Source organism: Lepidochelys olivacea (assembly GCF_965140295.1).
Source record: "Lepidochelys olivacea isolate rLepOli2 genome assembly, chromosome: 23".
Classification (NCBI taxonomy): Eukaryota; Metazoa; Chordata; order Testudines; family Cheloniidae; genus Lepidochelys; species Lepidochelys olivacea.
The window spans coordinates 14,183,533-14,199,792 of record NC_140433.1 but is presented as its reverse complement, the minus strand read 5'-3'; the positions used below and the strand labels follow the sequence as shown (position 1 = coordinate 14,199,792).

The window sequence follows — 16,260 nt, the reverse complement described above, 5'->3', positions numbered from 1 at the left end:
CCAGGTCCACCAGCAGAGGGCAAAGGGTCCCAGTATTAACAGCCCCTGTGCCCCACCCCAGAGGCAGCTGCATCTCGGCGCTGGGCGAAGGGTCCCTGTATAAACAGCCCCCCCCAGCCCTGGAAATCAGACTGGAGAAGCGTTGAAAGGTTTTTCCCTCTTTCTCTTTTTATTTGGTTTTTATTACTTTTGTTCTCTATATTTTGGGGGGCACGCTGGGGGAATGATGGCGGGGGGCTTCGTTGTTTGATTAGTTTGTCCTTGTCTTTGTTTTGTCGACGTCAGTTTTCTTTTGGCGGAGATGGGAGGAAAAATAAATCTCACGACACCGAGCGAGGGGGGGGCCTGAACGAACGAACCAAAACTCACGAGCACTGCACGAATTGGAGCACAGACATGGCGTATAGAGATATATAGGGGTGCTTCTGGGGAGGGCCCCGGGGACGGGCGAGGGCTGGATGGGGGGGCTAAGAGGGGAACGGATAGGGAGAGGGATGTGTGGGGATGTGTGGGGATGTATGGGGGATGTATGGGGTAGATAGATAAATATGGGGGTGTACGGGGATAGACAGATAGGTGGGTTGGTAGGGAAGGGATCGATGTATTGATGGCTATATAGATAGGCTGTCCCCGGACACCTGGGTTCTACGTCACCTTCCCCACACCCCCTCCAGTGGAAATCGGGGTACCGTGGGAAGGCCCCAGTCTCTCCCCCCCCCCCCGGACTGGTCACTGCAGAAGGGGCATGGATTGGGGCTGACGGGTGCTGTCTGGGGATGGTGCCCCTCCCCCACTTCCTAGAATCCCCCCTCGCCATGTGACACCCCCCGGCGGGGAATGGGGTGGGGATGGAGGCCCTAAATTACCCCCCAGCGGCCTCCACATGCCCCTCCTCCATCCCCTGCCCTGTGTACCCCACTCAGTTCCAGTCCCCCCAAACATGCTGGAGCCCCCAAATATCCCCCAAGCTGCTGATACCCCTGAAACCCCAAATCTCCCCCACAGCCATCAAGAGAGATCTGAACCCCTGACCCCTCCTTAAAGTGGGGCACAGGGCACAGCTATCTACAGCCAGGATTGAGGGGGGTGAGGGGAGCACAGAGTTAGCGATACTCAGGGGATGGGGGCACTGCGGGTGTGTGCGGGGTAGTGGGGGGCAGGGAGGCGGGGGTCACACAACTGTCTAGAGTGGGGGGGTGAAAAGGCAGGAGTGGGGTGCTGGGGGCAGTGCAGGAGTTGGGGGCAGGGAGGCAGGGGGGCACAGCTGTCTGGAGTTGGGGTGCTGGGGGCAGTGGGGGAGGTGGAGGGCAGGAAAGTGGGGGGGTGCACAGCTATCTAGAGTTGTATTTTCTCATATATATATATATATATATAATATATATAAACAGCACAAACATCTACATTCATCCTGGGGTCCCCCCGCCAGCCCCCCACAGGAGGGGACATGGGGGGGGCAGGGCAGGACAGGCGTCTCCTCCTCACGACGCCCCCTGCTGGGGGAGAGACCTGGGGGGAGAGAGAAAGAGAAAGACAGAGGAGGGGTAATTAATAAGAGCACACCCAGCTAGCGCCCCCTGCTGGCCAGGCACCGACGTCATGGATTGCCCCCCGCCGCCCTTCACTCACCGGGGCTCTATCCTGGCTCTGGGAGGGCAGTGGGGTCTAGTGGTTAGAGCAGGGGGCTGGGAGCCAGGACTCCGGGGTCCTATCTCTTGGTCTGGGGCGGGGGGAGGGGGGTGCAGTGGGCAAGACCCAGTTCCCACTATGAAATACAACATGCTAAAACAATTATAAGGCAACCCCCACCTGGCGCGCCGTTCCCCTTCCTTGGGGGGTCCATCTGGGACCAGATCGACTCTGCCAAACCTTCCTGCACTCTGCAGCAGACACCCTCCAATTATAACAACCCAGCAGAGGGCGCGAGATCCCTGACTAAACAGCTCTCCCCAGAAGCAGCCGCATCTTAGTGCTGGGAGCCCTGTATAAACAGCCCCTGGGCCCCACCCCAGAGATGGCTGCATCTCAGCCTCTCCTGCCATTTTTATGCCCTTCCACTCTCCAAGTGGCCCCACTCTGCCCAGTGATCTCTACCCACACACCGCTGTTCTCGTGGGGGATGGCACGGCCTGCTGCCAGAGGAGAAGGGGGGGGCATGGATCAGGACAGAGGATCTGTGGGGTTTTTGGCACTTGGCCCTGAGAATCAGGCCGACGTGGGGTCAAGATACAAAGCAGTCATGGTCCCACCCCAGCGCAGTGGGTCTCCTAAATATCAACTCACGCCATGGCCCCTGAGGGCCCGAGATGGTAATTTATGGCTTGCCGCAGGCCACGAGCCATTGCTTTCCCACCGCCTGGCCGTTGAGACATTAACAAAATAGCTGATGGCTGTTACGAGACTCTTAATGTGACCCAGTACAGCAGGGAAAAGAGGGAAGTGAAGCAAACACGGTGAGCGGGGTGTAAGGGGAAAATATTGTAACCGGAGGGCTTAACCGCCGGGGAGAGTCTGTTGCGTTCAGACTGATTTCTTAAGGCTCAAGTGAAGAAAGATGGCTACGCCTTGCCATCAAACAAGCTTATGCTATCACCACAGCTAGGCCGGGAGAGCCGCTGAATAAAAGGGAGTGAAACCATTACAGGGACGCTCGATCAGAACAGTGTAATCAGCAGCGTCACCGACCCATCAGCACCCAGATCAGTCCCGAGCTCCTGCCGAGGTCAGGAGAAAAGAAGATTGGCAGGATGTATGGGAAACGGGGTGTCAAAGTTAGCCGTGGAGGGTGAGAGAGAAGGATTGGAAGGCCCCAGAGGAGATGGGCGGCTGGCGCACAGACAAAGCTGTGGCCTAACGTGTCTTACACCAGCACCTCTGGCAAGGCAGGTCGCACAAAGGGGCTGGAACACACCGGCTCCGGCTGCGAGGATGCCTCGTGCCCGGGCTGGATGGCCTCCCGCTTCGGCTGGCCATCTCTAATCTTCACAGGGCCTGGCCCAGACCAGCACCTCCAAGAAGAGGAACCAGCTTGGGGCACCCAGCCGGGCCCCTTCCTGAAAGCCTGAAAATGACCAGACCCTGTCCCTGACTCCCGCTGCGAACAGTAACCGAGCTAACGGTGGGTGGGTCCTCGTAGGGCCTATGACGAGTGCCGTGTCTTGTCTTCCCGCAGAAGCCGGGCCAATCAAAGACGTTTCCCGCCCCGTCTTGTCTGTCTAATATCCTGAGGCCGACATGGCTACACCACGGAGAGGAGCGAATGGGGGCTGGGGCCTTGGGGGGAAGAGGCGGGGCAGGGTCTTGGGGAAGGGGTGGGGGCGTGGCCTCAGGAGAAGGGGTGGGGTGGGGCATCAGAGAGAAGGGGCGGCGTGGGGCGGGGCCTCAGAGAGCAGGGCGGGGCCTTGGGGGCATGGTGGGAGGCAGGGCCACGGTTCGGGCACCTGTGGACCCTCCCACTTTCAGGGCGCTCCCTGGTATCAAACGGGTAGAGAAACACTGCTCTGCCCCCCAATATATAAAAATCGCTTTTGTCCACGCAGCCCACGGAGATCAAGGTGGATTTTGCCGAGGATGGTGCAGATAATGGGCAAGTGATAGAAATGTGGCTACAGACCAGGTACAAATGTCGGACGACCTCGGACAGCAGGGGCAGACAGCCTGGGGCTGAAATCTGAGGGTACGAACGACACGAAGCTGGGGGAGTTTTGCACCCTTAGGAACAGCCTAAGATTTACAGGTCTCTATCCGCAGAAGAGTCCACGCTCCTGGGTGTACGCCTGGATCGACGGCGCTCTGTCTGTCTGTATTTGTGCTCGTCTGATCTTTGACCGGCGTTTCTGGAGCGGAGAGTTTGCGGCTCAAAGCTGCAGGTGACGCCAGGCTGGCAGAGGTGGCCACGCCACTGGGGAACTGAAAACGACCAGGACAAATTAGAGAACGGGGCTGAGTGCGACAAGATGACATTCAAACTGAGCTGAGCGTCAGAAGGAAAAGTCCGATGCCAGGGGGCATCGCCGGCTAATGGGAGGGATGGCTGAAGAGGATCTGGAAGTTAGAGCAGCTCACAGGTTGAAGGAGAGCCTGCCACAGGATGCAGCCACGAAAATGGCTAAGATCGTTCTGGGCGTGTTAGCGGGAGCGTTGTACGTCAAGCACAGGGGGGCGTCGATCCCGCGATGTTCTTGGCGCCGGGGCACACTGGCCCCGCAGATGAGCGGCAATGATGGGGGTTCGATCCAAGGCGTTTTGGCCGCAGGGTCACCACCTGGCTCAGGGTAAAAGGACACTCGCAACACAGAGGTTGGACTTTGGCCCAGAACGGGTGCCACCCCCCCCTTTTTTCAGTAGCCAGATGCCTTGGGGAGCAATTTAACAAGACAACGGATCTATTCTATGGAGTGGAAAAAGCTAACGCAGGCAAAACTCCAGCACGCTAAGAAATATAAATCACATCCGCGGGCAAACACGGGGCATTCGCCTCCTTTGCAAGTATAATCTTTGTTATAGACGTGGCTTGGCTCCTGCGTGCTGCTGACCTGAAACTGGGCAGCAAATTAATCAGCCAGGAGATGTGCTGTAAAGATTGTCCCGGCGTCCCTGGGCAGGTGCCGCTCAAGATTGCAGGAAAGCTGCTCCGAAATGGAACAAGTTCCTCTTGACTGGGACACATCCCGCCAGGCTTAACGGTTTCCTGCAGCCTCACGAGCTCTAGGTGAGGACAATTCACCATGGAAACAATTTCCCATGGCTCGTGGGAGATTCTCCATCACGGGCAATTTTAAAATCAAGATCTAAGAGATCTGCTCTCGGAATTATTTGGAGGAAGTCCTGTGTGGTACAGGAGGTCAGACTAGATAATCCTGATGGTCCCTTCTGAGAATCTGGAACAGACCCGAAGAAGCACCCGTTTCTAATGTGATCCGTTGGAACTCCTCGCCTCATGAGTTTTTGGCCTGAGGTTTTAGGAGAAGTCAGTATAGAGCCAGGGAAGGAGGAGAAAGGCCACAGGTGCGACACAGGAGGACAGAGGAGATGAATCTATCAATATTTCATGGGGAAGTAGGTTAAAAGGTTGACTACCGATCCAATGGGAACAAGACCTTGGTGTCTTACGTTTAGATCTGGATTCTTTTTCCTCTATTGTGTTAGCAACACTACATTTGATAAGCAACTGGCACAAGCCAGGGACTATTCTGCGGGTCTCTTAGCCACAAAATTCGAAAGAAAGTCCCCTTCCCAAGATGAAAAGGAGGACTTGTGGCACCTTAGAGACTAACCAATTTATTAGAGCATAAGCTTTCGTGAGCTACAGCTCACTTCCTCAGATGCATATCTGTTATTTGTTCCTGTGCGTTATTTGAATCTGGGGTTTATCGACCTAGTGTCTGGTTTATGTTAGCCAACTCGCAGGGCAACCCGATTTTTGCATTCTTATGTCTTGCGCGATTAGTTGCTGTTGTTTTGCATAGCTAAGAAAGCTCCATAAAATTAAATCCAACGCTCCAGCCCGTTTTCTTTAGCGAAGCAGTCAAAATGGAAAGAACCTTGAGAAAGGTGATGCCGGTAATTAGTTAATATGGGATTTGGCAGAATTTGATTTGTTTTTAATATAATTTTGATGGACAATACTGATGGTTATTTTTAAGCTTTTTTTTTTTTTTAATTTTTACCTATTTATATTTTCACCACTGTGCAAAGTTTCGGGTTTTCAGCCATTTTTGAAACCAGTGTGAACCTTCACAGGTAAAATTATGGATTTTAAGCATTTGTATTTTTTCATGTTATTGACTGAAATTTTAACAGCCAGGCCCAAAGATAGGTGTCAAGCAATGTTTCCATTTTCACTGATTTAAATTTTCACGGCTGTGCACCATTCCAGGGTTTAAGCACTTTTTTGTATTTTTACCAATTTAAATTTTCACCATCAAAGCGACGGGTTTTCATCTTTTCTCCGATTTCAGGTTTCACAGCTGTGCACAATTCAAAGTGCTTAAAACCTATTTCCTTTTCACCAGTTTCAATTTTCACCCTCAGACTGACGGGTTTTGATCTTTTCACTGATTTAAATTTTCACAGCGGTGCACAATTACGGGTTTTAAGTCCATTTTTTATTTTTCCTAATTTCAATTTTCCCCGTTCTAATTACGGGGTTTAAAGGTTTTTTCAATTTTCATCCATTTAAATTTGCACAGTTGTGCAAAACTACGGGCTTTAAGCCCTTCCTTTTTTAAATTTTATTTTGTTGCCAATTTCAATTCTCGCAGATGGAAGTACTTTTTCCCATCTACGGTTTCACAGCTGTGTCAAATTACGGGCTTTAAGCATTTGATTTTTCCCTTTTTCAATTCTCACAGTTGCAGGAAATTCTGGGGACAGGTCAGACAATGAGAAGGGGCCAAACATTAATTATTTAATGACAACAGATGTTGCAACTGAAAACGGTAAAGCTTTATAACCGAGAAAACACCTATTTGTCCCCAGTGTATGTCAGAATATACAAAGTCAGCAGTAACCCAAACTCTCCTTCTCAAGCAGGATTTATCTTGCTTTGCCTGTGTGTCCATTTTGATTCTTGACGGACATATTTTGTTTGTTCCTTCGGTTTGTTCGTCTCCGGTGACGTTTACAGATACGAATAGATCCCTTCCCAGTTTGCCTACAGCTGGGGGGGAGGGATAGCTCAGTGGTTTGAGCATTGGCCTGCTAAACCCAGGGTTGTGAGTTCAGTCCTTGAAGGGGCCATTTAGGGATCTGGGGCAAAAATTGGGGATTGGTCCTGCTTTGAGCAGGGGGTTGGACTAGGTGACCTCCTGAGGTCCCTTCCAACCCTGATATTCTATGATCCTTGGATTTCAAGGCCAGAATTGTCCATTGCGAATATCGACCCTGAAGTCCTGTATCACCCAAAGTGCAGAACGGCCGCCAAATAATTCCTAGAATTGGTCTTTTAGAACATCCCAGCTTGACTGAAAAGTCGCCCGTGATGGGCAACCCACCGTGACCCTTGGTCAGATTGTTCCGGGGTGAATTACGCTCACCGTTAAAAGTGGACACCTGATTTCCAGGCTGAATTTGTCCAGCTTCAACGTCCAGCCACCGGATTGTGTTAACCCTTTGAGTGCTAGGGTGGAGAGCCCGTTACTAAATATCTGTTCCCCCTGGAGACACTTCGAGACAGGGATCAATTCACCCCTTCACCTTCCCTTTTTTCAGCCAAACAGCTGGTGCTCCTGCCGTCTCTCGCCGTCTGGCATTGAATCATTCTCGTGTGATTGATCCACATCCTCCCTGAATTGTGGGTACTGGAACCGGACGCGGGATCCCAGTAGCGGCCACACCAGGGCCAGATCCGGAGGCCAAATCACCTCTCTGCTCCCACTCGAGAGTCGCCTGTTTATACACCCCAGGGTCGCCCTAGTGCTGTGGGCCCCGCATCCCCCATGCTCCCCAAATCCTGCGTTCCCTGCTCCTGTCTCTCTCCCACGGCACACACAACGCAACACCCCCCCATCCCGGCACCCCAGTTTAACTCACCCGCCTACATCTGGTTGGAGAAGGAAGTGGGGGCGGCCTGGCCGTACCCCCCCTGCTGACTGTAGGGGTCGGGCTGCCCGTAGCCCTGCTGGTTATACTCCGGCTGGTAGCCGCCTTGCTGGCCGTACGAATCCTGCTGCACGTAGCCAGAGCCCTGGTTGTAGGAGTCGGCGTAGTTGTCCGGAGCCGGCTGCTTCTCCGGGGCGGCCGGCGGGTACTTGGCAAAGGGGGCGCTCCAGCCCGTCTCCTTAAACACGAACCAGAGATTTCCTGTCCACAGCACCAGGTTCAGGAAGCCAAAGACCTGGGTGGCAGGGGAGAAAGAGCACGGGAAGGAAGGGTTAATGCACAGAGGGCAGGAGGTCCCCTCTAGGGGGCGCTGGCTCCCATCTGGCCCCAGGGTGGGGACTAGCTGGCTCAGGGGGCTGGGGAATGGGGCACGGAGCCTGTCCCCTCTAGGGGGCGCCGGTTCCTATCCGGCCCCAGGTCAGGTCCTGGCTGGCTATGGGGGGCAGGGAATGGGGCACAAGGCCTGTCCCTTCTAGGGGGCGCCAGCTCCCCTCAGGGGGTCTGGCTGGCTGGGGAAGGGTCTCACCACGGAGGTGTTGAGTCCTGAGATGATGGGGTCCTTCAGCTCTTTGCACGTGTTCCCCTCTTTTTTGCAGACCTCCAGCCCCTCGATCACGTTGTCGGGGTCCGTTGCTAGCTTGACGTCGGAGAGACCCTTGGCCCAGGCACACGAGCTCACCAGCCACATGAAGGCAAAGACAGCGGTGACAACGAAATCCTGGGGAGAGAGCCGGGTTAGCCCCCTGCGTGGCCCCCCAATGCCTGGCCCTGCCTGCCGAGGGAGAGAGCCCCCTGCCCAACTCCCCGCTCCCTGTGCGCCCCAAACTCACGATCATGGGGCCCTTGTTATTCTCCCGGTACTTGTTCTCCATGAAGAGGTAGACGACCGTGGCAGCCAGCGAGTACAGGAAGGCGAAGACCGCGATGGTGACGAAGAATTCAGCCGAGGAGGAGTAATCCCCCATGAGGAACACCTTCTCCACCTCGTGCCCCTTGCAGGCTGGGACGTCGAAATAGACCTGGTGGAGTCTTGAGGAAGGGGGTTGGGGGGAACATGAGGCAGGGGGCTCAGTCATACAGGAGGTACTGGTCCGTATCCTGTATGTATAGCCCAGACCTCCCAGGAATAGAGCCCAGTGACAACCCTGACCGCTAATGCAAAGATAAGGCAGTCTGTAGACAGAATACAGCCCCGGTCTGTGTAGGAGGCGTCAGTTCATATACAACAAATATCGACCAGTTTTGTATAGCAGATGCCAGTCAATATACTGTATATACAGCCCAGACCTCCCAGGAATACCACCCAATGTCAATCATGACAACTAACAAAAGACAAAGATCTCTGTATACAGAATACTGCCCAGTCTGTGTAGGAGATGCCGGTCCATATACGGACCAGGTCTGTGTAGGAGGTGCTGGGCCATATATTTCTTATATCTAGCCCAGACCTCCAGGAATAGGGCCCAATGTGACCCTGATCACTAACACAAAGAGAAAGGCTGTCTGTTTACAGAATACAGCCCCATCTGTGTAGGAGGTCCCGGTCCATGTATAGTAAATATGGACCAGGGCTGTGAAGGAGATGCTGGCCAATTATATTGCGTATATATAGCCCAGTCCTCCTAGGAATAGCACACAATGTCAACCCTGACCATGAACACAAAGACAAGGTCAGTCTGTATACAGAATACTGCCTGGCCTGTGTAGGTGGTGCTGGTCCCTATACGGGATATACATACCAGATCTGTATAGAGATGCCAGTTCATACACTGTACAGCCCAGACTTCCCAGGAATAGCGACCCTCATAAGTCCTGACTGTAAATCAAAATTGAGAGCAGGCCGTGCAAAAAATGAAGCCCTGGTCTGTACAGAAGGAACCACATCATATACTCTACAAATATAGCCTGGGCTTCCCAGGGACAGAGCCCAGTGTGCATCCTGATTTCTACCTGAAAGTCAAGGGCAGGAGTCTGCACACAGAACACAGCTTCGCTCTGTGTAGGAGGCACCAGGCCATATACCATATATATAGCCCAGTCTGCCAAGGAGATGCTGGTCCATATACTATAAATACATCCCCAGCCGCCCAAGAACAGTGCCTACTCTAAATCCTAATGCCTATCTCAAAGACAGAGGTCATCTGTATACAGAACACAGGCCTGGGCTGTGTAGGTGGTGTCAGTCGATATACTGTATATACAGCCCAAGCTTCCCGGGAATAGTTCCTAGTATTAATCCTGACTGTGAAGTGAAAGTCAAGGGCAGTCTGTATATAGAATACAGCCTGGAAATAAGTTGTCAGTTTTTAATTGGAACAATTGACCAAGGCGATGCTGGTCCATATACTGTAAATAAAGCCCCAGCCTGTATAGGAGGTACCAGTCGATATGCTGAATTCACCGCCCAGGCCTCTATGAGGCAAAGTCAGTGTGAATCTCAGATGCTATCCCATCCCAGTCTTGAAACATCAAAAGTCTCCAGGTCCCTACGCAGCGTAGCAGCCCACCGGCCGGTCCCTATGCACCGTAACGCCCAGCTCACCTGAATGGGTAGCCAAACTCCACTTCGATGTTCAGGTTGCTCTCGCTTTTATTCACACACTCAATGCTGAGGCGAAATTCCCCACTGTAGGTCCCGCAGGTGGCGAACGCAAAGATAGCAAAGAGCTGTGGGGTGAGATGGGGGGGGTGAGACCACAGGGGTTCTGCAGGAAGCGCTGGCTGTGGGGGGGAGCTCCCAGCCTCTCCGGCCTCTCCCGGCGGGCGTCGCTGTGGGGAGCAGGGTGGGAGCGCTGGCTGGTGCTAGGATTAATAACCCTGCCTCCGGGACGGGGAGGCGGGTAGAGCAGAGAGGAATTGTGGGTAAGAAGGGTTAGCTGGGTCCCGCCCCCTCTAATCCTCCCAGAGAGCTGGGAAGAGATAAGAACCTGTCTGACCCAATTGTCCATCTGTCTACGTCAGCCACACTCCTCTGTTCTCATGGGTTCCTCCATCCTCCCCCCGACCCCGTGCTGGAAGAAGGGGGGGCGGATATCAGGCTGGACGGGCCCACAGGTCTGATCCGGGGGCAAATGACTCCAGAACCAGCAGGGTCCACGGGCACCTGGAATCGTTCCCCAACCAGTTGGGTCAATGGGTTCATAATACGGCAGAAATGTCAAGCGAGTGGGTCTGGAAACACTCCAGAACTGGCAGGGTTGGGAGGGCCAGGAGCCGCTCCAGAACCGGCAGGGGGACCGGGAGCTAATCCAGAACTGGCAGGGGTGGGGGATTTGGGAGCCGATCCAGAACCGGAGAGCGGGTGGGGAGGGCCAGGAGCTGCTCCAGAACCAGCAGGTGTGAGGGGTTTGGGGACTGGTCCAGAACCAGAGGGGGTGGGGGAGTCAGGGGCTACTCCAGAACCGGCAGGGGGAAGGAGCTGCTCTAGAACCAGAGGGGGATGAGGGGTGGGGTCAGGAGACGGCCTAGAACCGGCAGGGGGGTCGGGAGCCACTCCAGAACTGGTGGAGGGAGGAGCCGCTCTAGAACCAGAGGGGGGAAGTGTTGGGGTCGGGAGATGCTGCAGAACCGGTGGGGAGGGGGTCATGAGGTGCTCCAGAACTGTCAGGGCAGGGTATGGGGGGGTCTGGAACTGCTCCAGAACCAGCAGGATTAGGGGTCTGGAATCTCTCATTCTGTCTCTGAGTTTCTCCATCTCTGGTCTCCCCAAATCTGATGGGGTAACAGGATCTGATAACCGGGTTTTCCTGCACCTCCTTCCTCCAATCCTACAGCCCCTCCCACGCTGCCTGGCTCTGCAGGTTGGGGGGTGGGGAAACAGGGCCTGTCCCCTCTAGGGGGCGCTGGCTCCAAGCCCTAGGCCAGCTCAGAGGCAGTCCAGACAGGACCCCCCAACCTCAGGGTCCTGAGGAGCCAGTTCCGGGGGACTCACCCATTCCAGCAGTTTCAGAAACCCCAGCGGTTCCTTGAGCATCCGGAATTGTCCCCCAGCCACGACCTGTCGGTCAAGGTGGAGAGAAAGGGGGATGGGGCAGGAGGAGGGGGTGATATTAAAATATCTGACATCCCATCGTTTCCTGAACCCCTGCCCTCCCAGAGCCAGGGAGAGAACCCAGGAGTCCTGGCTCTCAGCCCCAGCCCCCGGCTCTAACCATTAGACCCCCACGCCTTTCCCAGAGCCAGGGAGAGAACCCAGGAGTCCTGGCTCCCAGCCCCCCCCCGCTCTAGTCATTAGACCCCACTCTCCTCCCAGAGCCGGGGAGAGAACCCAGGAGTCCTGACTATCAGTCCCCTCCCCCCGCTCTAACCACTGGACCCCACTCCCCTCCCAGAGTCAGGGAGAGACCCCAGCGCAAGACGGTTATTGAAGATCATAAGTTCCTACTAGGAAAGGCCTGCAGGAAATACCTCCCCCAAACACATACCCACAGCCTCCCAAACCTTTCCCCGCCCCCAAACTCACTGCCCCCCAATCAGCCGGAACCCCCCTACTCCTCCTGCTGTTGGTGGGGTAGATGTTAACCCCCAATTAATAAACAACCCTCCGATATCTGCACCCCCTCAACCCCCCCCAAACCTGATGCAAGGATTGCCTGCATCACCCTCACCAGCCCCCCAACCCCGATGCTGCTGGTGGCAGAAGATTCTGCCCCCCCCCGTTCATAAACAGCCCCCAAAAATTACCCTGAGTCCCCATTGATGGCATTACACTTGACATTTTGACTCCCTCGCCATCTTGCTGTCAGGGGTAAATATCCCTGAGCCAGACCCTCCCCATGGCAATCAGCCCCCCCCCCAATTATCTGCACCCCCATATTCCTCCAGCCAGCAGGCAACCGGTTGAATGCACCATCCCTGCCAGTCTCTACCGCAGCAGCGGGTGGGAGAATATTCTCGAGTGTCCCCCCCCATTCATAAAGAGCCCTCCCCACACGTGAGCCCCACATTCCCCCCCCCCCGCACCTGACCGTCATGGCAATGAACCCACTGCAGCAGAGCTCAGCCATCTTCCCTCCCCGCCCCCGCCCCTGCTGCAAATGGAGGGGGGGAATATTTGTAGTTCACCCCCCCACACACACATCCCCACACATCCCCCACTGCAAAATATCCGGTCACCTCCCGCCCCATCCCAGATGATCCCCCGCCTCAAGGCGTCCATCCAATCTGAACCCCCCTTGCATCAGTTTCAGACCCCCCCCCGCATTTGCAGCACGGAAATATCCTAGCTCCTGACCCCCCCTACACTCCCCACTGCAATCTGCCTGCAGCCAATCTGTGCCCCCCCCATGCATCAATTTCAGATCTCCCCCCTCTGCAGCTGGGAAATCTCCTAACCCCCCATTATAATCTCAGAGAATCGCGCCCATGTGTGCCCCCCAGCATCAATCTCAGATTCGCCCCCCCACAGTTGCAGCAGAGAAATACCCTAGCCTGCCCCATAGCCTGCCCCCCCCCCCTATATTTGCAGTGCGTTGCGTTTGAATGCAGCAGCAGCTGCAAAAAAAAAAAAAAAACCCGCTAGGCAGGGATTGGGGGTGCATGGAGGGAGCGGGGTGCATCTCGGGGGGAGCAGAGGGGGCCCCTTGCCCTGTGGGAAAAGCCCCCCCGTTCCCCTGATTGCTGTCTATGGTACTGAGCGAGCCAGGTGCGTACCTGATTGAGGACTTCCATCTTGGAGCTGTCTGGAGCAAGGCGGGTGGGGGGAAGGGCTAGATCCAGAACAGCCAGGAGGGGGGGTGCAGACGCAGGAGGGAAGAGCGGGGGGGGGTAGGGTGACGTCACGACGGGGGATGTCACTCCCTGGCAGAGGGAGCGGGAGAGATGGGGCGGGGGGGGGGGTTCAAATCCCAGAGCTGGGGACTTGGAGCCAGGACTCCTGGGTTCTCTCCCCAGCTCTGGGAGGGGAGTAGGGTCTAGTGATTAGAGCCAGGGGGCTGGGAGCCAGGACTCCTGGGTTCTCTTCCCGGCTCTGGGAGGAGAGTGGGGTCTAGTGATTAGAGCCGGGGGGCTGGGAGCCAGGACTCCTGGGTTCCATTTGAGGGCTGTAGGTCTGACAGTCCCCCAACTCTCCCCCCCAGCACAACTCACCTGGGGGGCTCCCCCTACTGGATGGGGGTGGGGCTTCAGCGAAGGGGGCGGGGCAGCTTGAGTAACCAGTGTCCCCTGACCAATGGGGGGGTGGGGTTTGGGGGCGAATCCCTCCCCCTGCTGGGTTCTTTTCTCCGGCCCCTCCCCAATGGGTCACCCCCCCCCGGCTCCTTTCCTCTAGGGGGAGGTCCAAACAGAGGGCCAGGAACCCACCCCAGCGGAGTCCTGAAGCCCTGGGGTCTCCCTGGTGTCTTCGCCCGCCCCCAAGGTCTCTCTCCTGCCCTGGGCTCAGATGGGAGCCGGCGCCCCCTAGGGGGCAAAGGCCCCAGGTCCCATTCCCCGACCCCCTGAGCCAGCCAGTTCCCCAGAGGCCCCATCACCACCACTCACAGTCCCCTGGCCCTGCCCCCAGCCCAGGGCCTGTTAAGGAAAAGTTAGCACATGTGACTCCATTTTGGTTTGGGGCCCAGCATTGTTTAAATGCCAGCACATCACACACCAGGAGGAGTGATCCTTAGATACTGAATCCCTGTGAAAATCCTCCTTGTCTCCAGCCCGCCTTGACTCCCAGTACCTGGTTTTTGTCAGTCTCTAACTCCCTGTCTCTTGGCCCTGATGTGAGGCCTCCCATCCTATTTACTGATGCATGGCTTTAGGACCATGCTGTGTAATTAACACACTGGTATAGCACGAGGAATGCACCAAGCAGGGATAGGTGGTAGATAAGACAAGGGTTTGTTTATTGGCTAAGGTTTCCGATGCACGAGGGCAACATGCTTTGCTAAAAGGTATATAACCTTTGTATAATCTGTATTCAGGGTCCCCTCCTGGCTAGCAGGGGGGCACCACGCTCCAGCGTAATAAACTTAGTGTCTTTTGGGAACTCTGCAGTTGTGGACTTTGTTTCTGCGCCTCAGCCTAGATTCGAACTGTGCGTGTCCTCCCAGGTGTAATTCGCAGCATTGGTGTGCGTGTCCTCCCAGGTGTAATTCGCAGCGTTGAGTGCGTGTCCTCCCAGGTGTAATTCGCAGCGTTGAGTGCGTGTCCTCCCAGGTGTAATTCGCAGCGTTGAGTGCGTGTCCTCCCAGGTGTAATTCACAGCGTTGAGTGCGTGTCCTCCCAGGTGTAATTCGCAGCGTTGGTGTGCGTGTCCTCCCAGGTGTAATTCGCAGCGTTGAGTGCGTGTCCTCCCAGGTGTAATTCGCAGCGTTGAGTGCGTGTCCTCCCAGGTGTAATTCGCAGCATTGGTGTGCGTGTCCTCCCAGGTGTAATTCGCAGCGTTGAGTGCGTGTCCTCCCAGGTGTAATTCGCAGCGTTGAGTGCGTGTCCTCCCAGGTGTAATTCGCAGCGTTGAGTGCGTGTCCTCCCAGGTGTAATTCGCAGCGTTGGTGTGCGTGTCCTCCCAGGTGTAATTCGCAGCGTTGAGTGCGTGTCCTCCCAGGTGTAATTCGCAGCGTTGAGTGCGTGTCCTCCCAGGTGTAATTCGCAGCGTTGGTGTGCGTGTCCTCCCAGGTGTAATTCGCAGCGTTGGTGTGCGTGTCCTCCCAGGTGTAATTCGCAGCGTTGAGTGCGTGTCCTCCCAGGTGTAATTCGCAGCGTTGGTGTGCGTGTCCTCCCAGGTGTAATTCGCAGCGTTGAGTGCGTGTCCTCCCAGGTGTAATTCGCAGCGTTGAGTGCGTGTCCTCCCAGGTGTAATTCGCAGCGTTGAGTGCGTGTCCTCCCAGGTGTAATTCGCAGCGTTGGTGTGCGTGTCCTCCCAGGTGTAATTCGCAGCGTTGAGTGCGTGTCCTCCCAGGTGTAATTCGCAGCGTTGAGTGCGTGTCCTCCCAGGTGTAATTCGCAGCGTTGGTGTGCGTGTCCTCCCAGGTGTAATTCGCAGCGTTGAGTGCGTGTCCTCCCAGGTGTAATTCGCAGCGTTGAGTGCGTGTCCTCCCAGGTGTAATTCGCAGCGTTGAGTGCGTGTCCTCCCAGGTGTAATTCGCAGCGTTGGTGTGCGTGTCCTCCCAGGTGTAATTCGCAGCGTTGAGTGCGTGTCCTCCCAGGTGTAATTCGCAGCGTTGGTGTGCGTGTCCTCCCAGGTGTAATTCGTAACAGGCCCCACCGCTTCCAGCCCCTCCCCTCCGCCTTGCCCCGGCCCTGCCCCTCCCCTAGACCCGCCCACATCCTTAGCCCCACCCCTTGCCCCCTCCCTGACCCGCCACTTAGCTCCGTCCCTTGGCTACTGCCAGCCCCTCCCCTAGCCCCACCCATACCCCTCGCCCTGGGGCCCTCACCTTCCCCCTGCTCCTCTCCCCCGCCAGCCCCACCCCCTGGGCCCAACCCCACCCCCTCACCCCAGCCCTTCCTCTGTTCCTGCCCCTGGCTCCACCCCCTCGCCCCAGCCCCACCCTTGCTCCTGCTCCCAGCCCCGCCACCTACCTGCAGGTGTGAGGGGCAGTAGGTAGGTCAGCGCTTGGCCTGGTGCCCTCCCAGCCCCCCATCGGGGTGGGGTTGGAGAGGGGTGGGGTGGGAGACAGAGCCAGGGACCTCCCACCGCCATTGTGCCAGCGGGGCTGGTGGAGCCAGGTGTCCCCC

General features: G+C 56.0%; 1 protein-coding gene across 1 annotated transcript; it reads right to left on the bottom strand.

Moving 5' to 3' along the window:
* Window positions 1–142: 142 nt before the first annotated feature.
* Window positions 143–13,296, bottom strand: SYP (synaptophysin). Its single transcript, XM_084612195.1, has 7 exons — window positions 13,252–13,296; window positions 11,531–11,596; window positions 10,142–10,266; window positions 8,430–8,628; window positions 8,126–8,317; window positions 7,531–7,834; window positions 143–1,506 (listed from the first exon to the last, which is right to left on the bottom strand). Exons 1-6 carry the CDS (start codon window positions 13,267–13,269, stop codon window positions 7,535–7,537), a joined length of 900 nt encoding a protein of 299 aa, XP_084468321.1. The 5' UTR covers window positions 13,270–13,296; the 3' UTR covers window positions 143–1,506; window positions 7,531–7,534.
* Window positions 13,297–16,260: the final 2,964 nt, after the last annotated feature.

Bases quoted from the DNA above. Each gene is read 5' to 3' on its own strand.
- SYP (XM_084612195.1), bottom strand. The intron at 8,629-10,141 runs GTGAGCTGGGCG...CCCTTCCTCAAG, and splicing joins GAGTTTGGCTACCCATTCAG to ACTCCACCAGGTCTATTTCG. The intron at 7,835-8,125 runs GTGAGACCCTTC...CCTGCCACCCAG, and splicing joins CAGGACTCAACACCTCCGTG to GTCTTTGGCTTCCTGAACCT.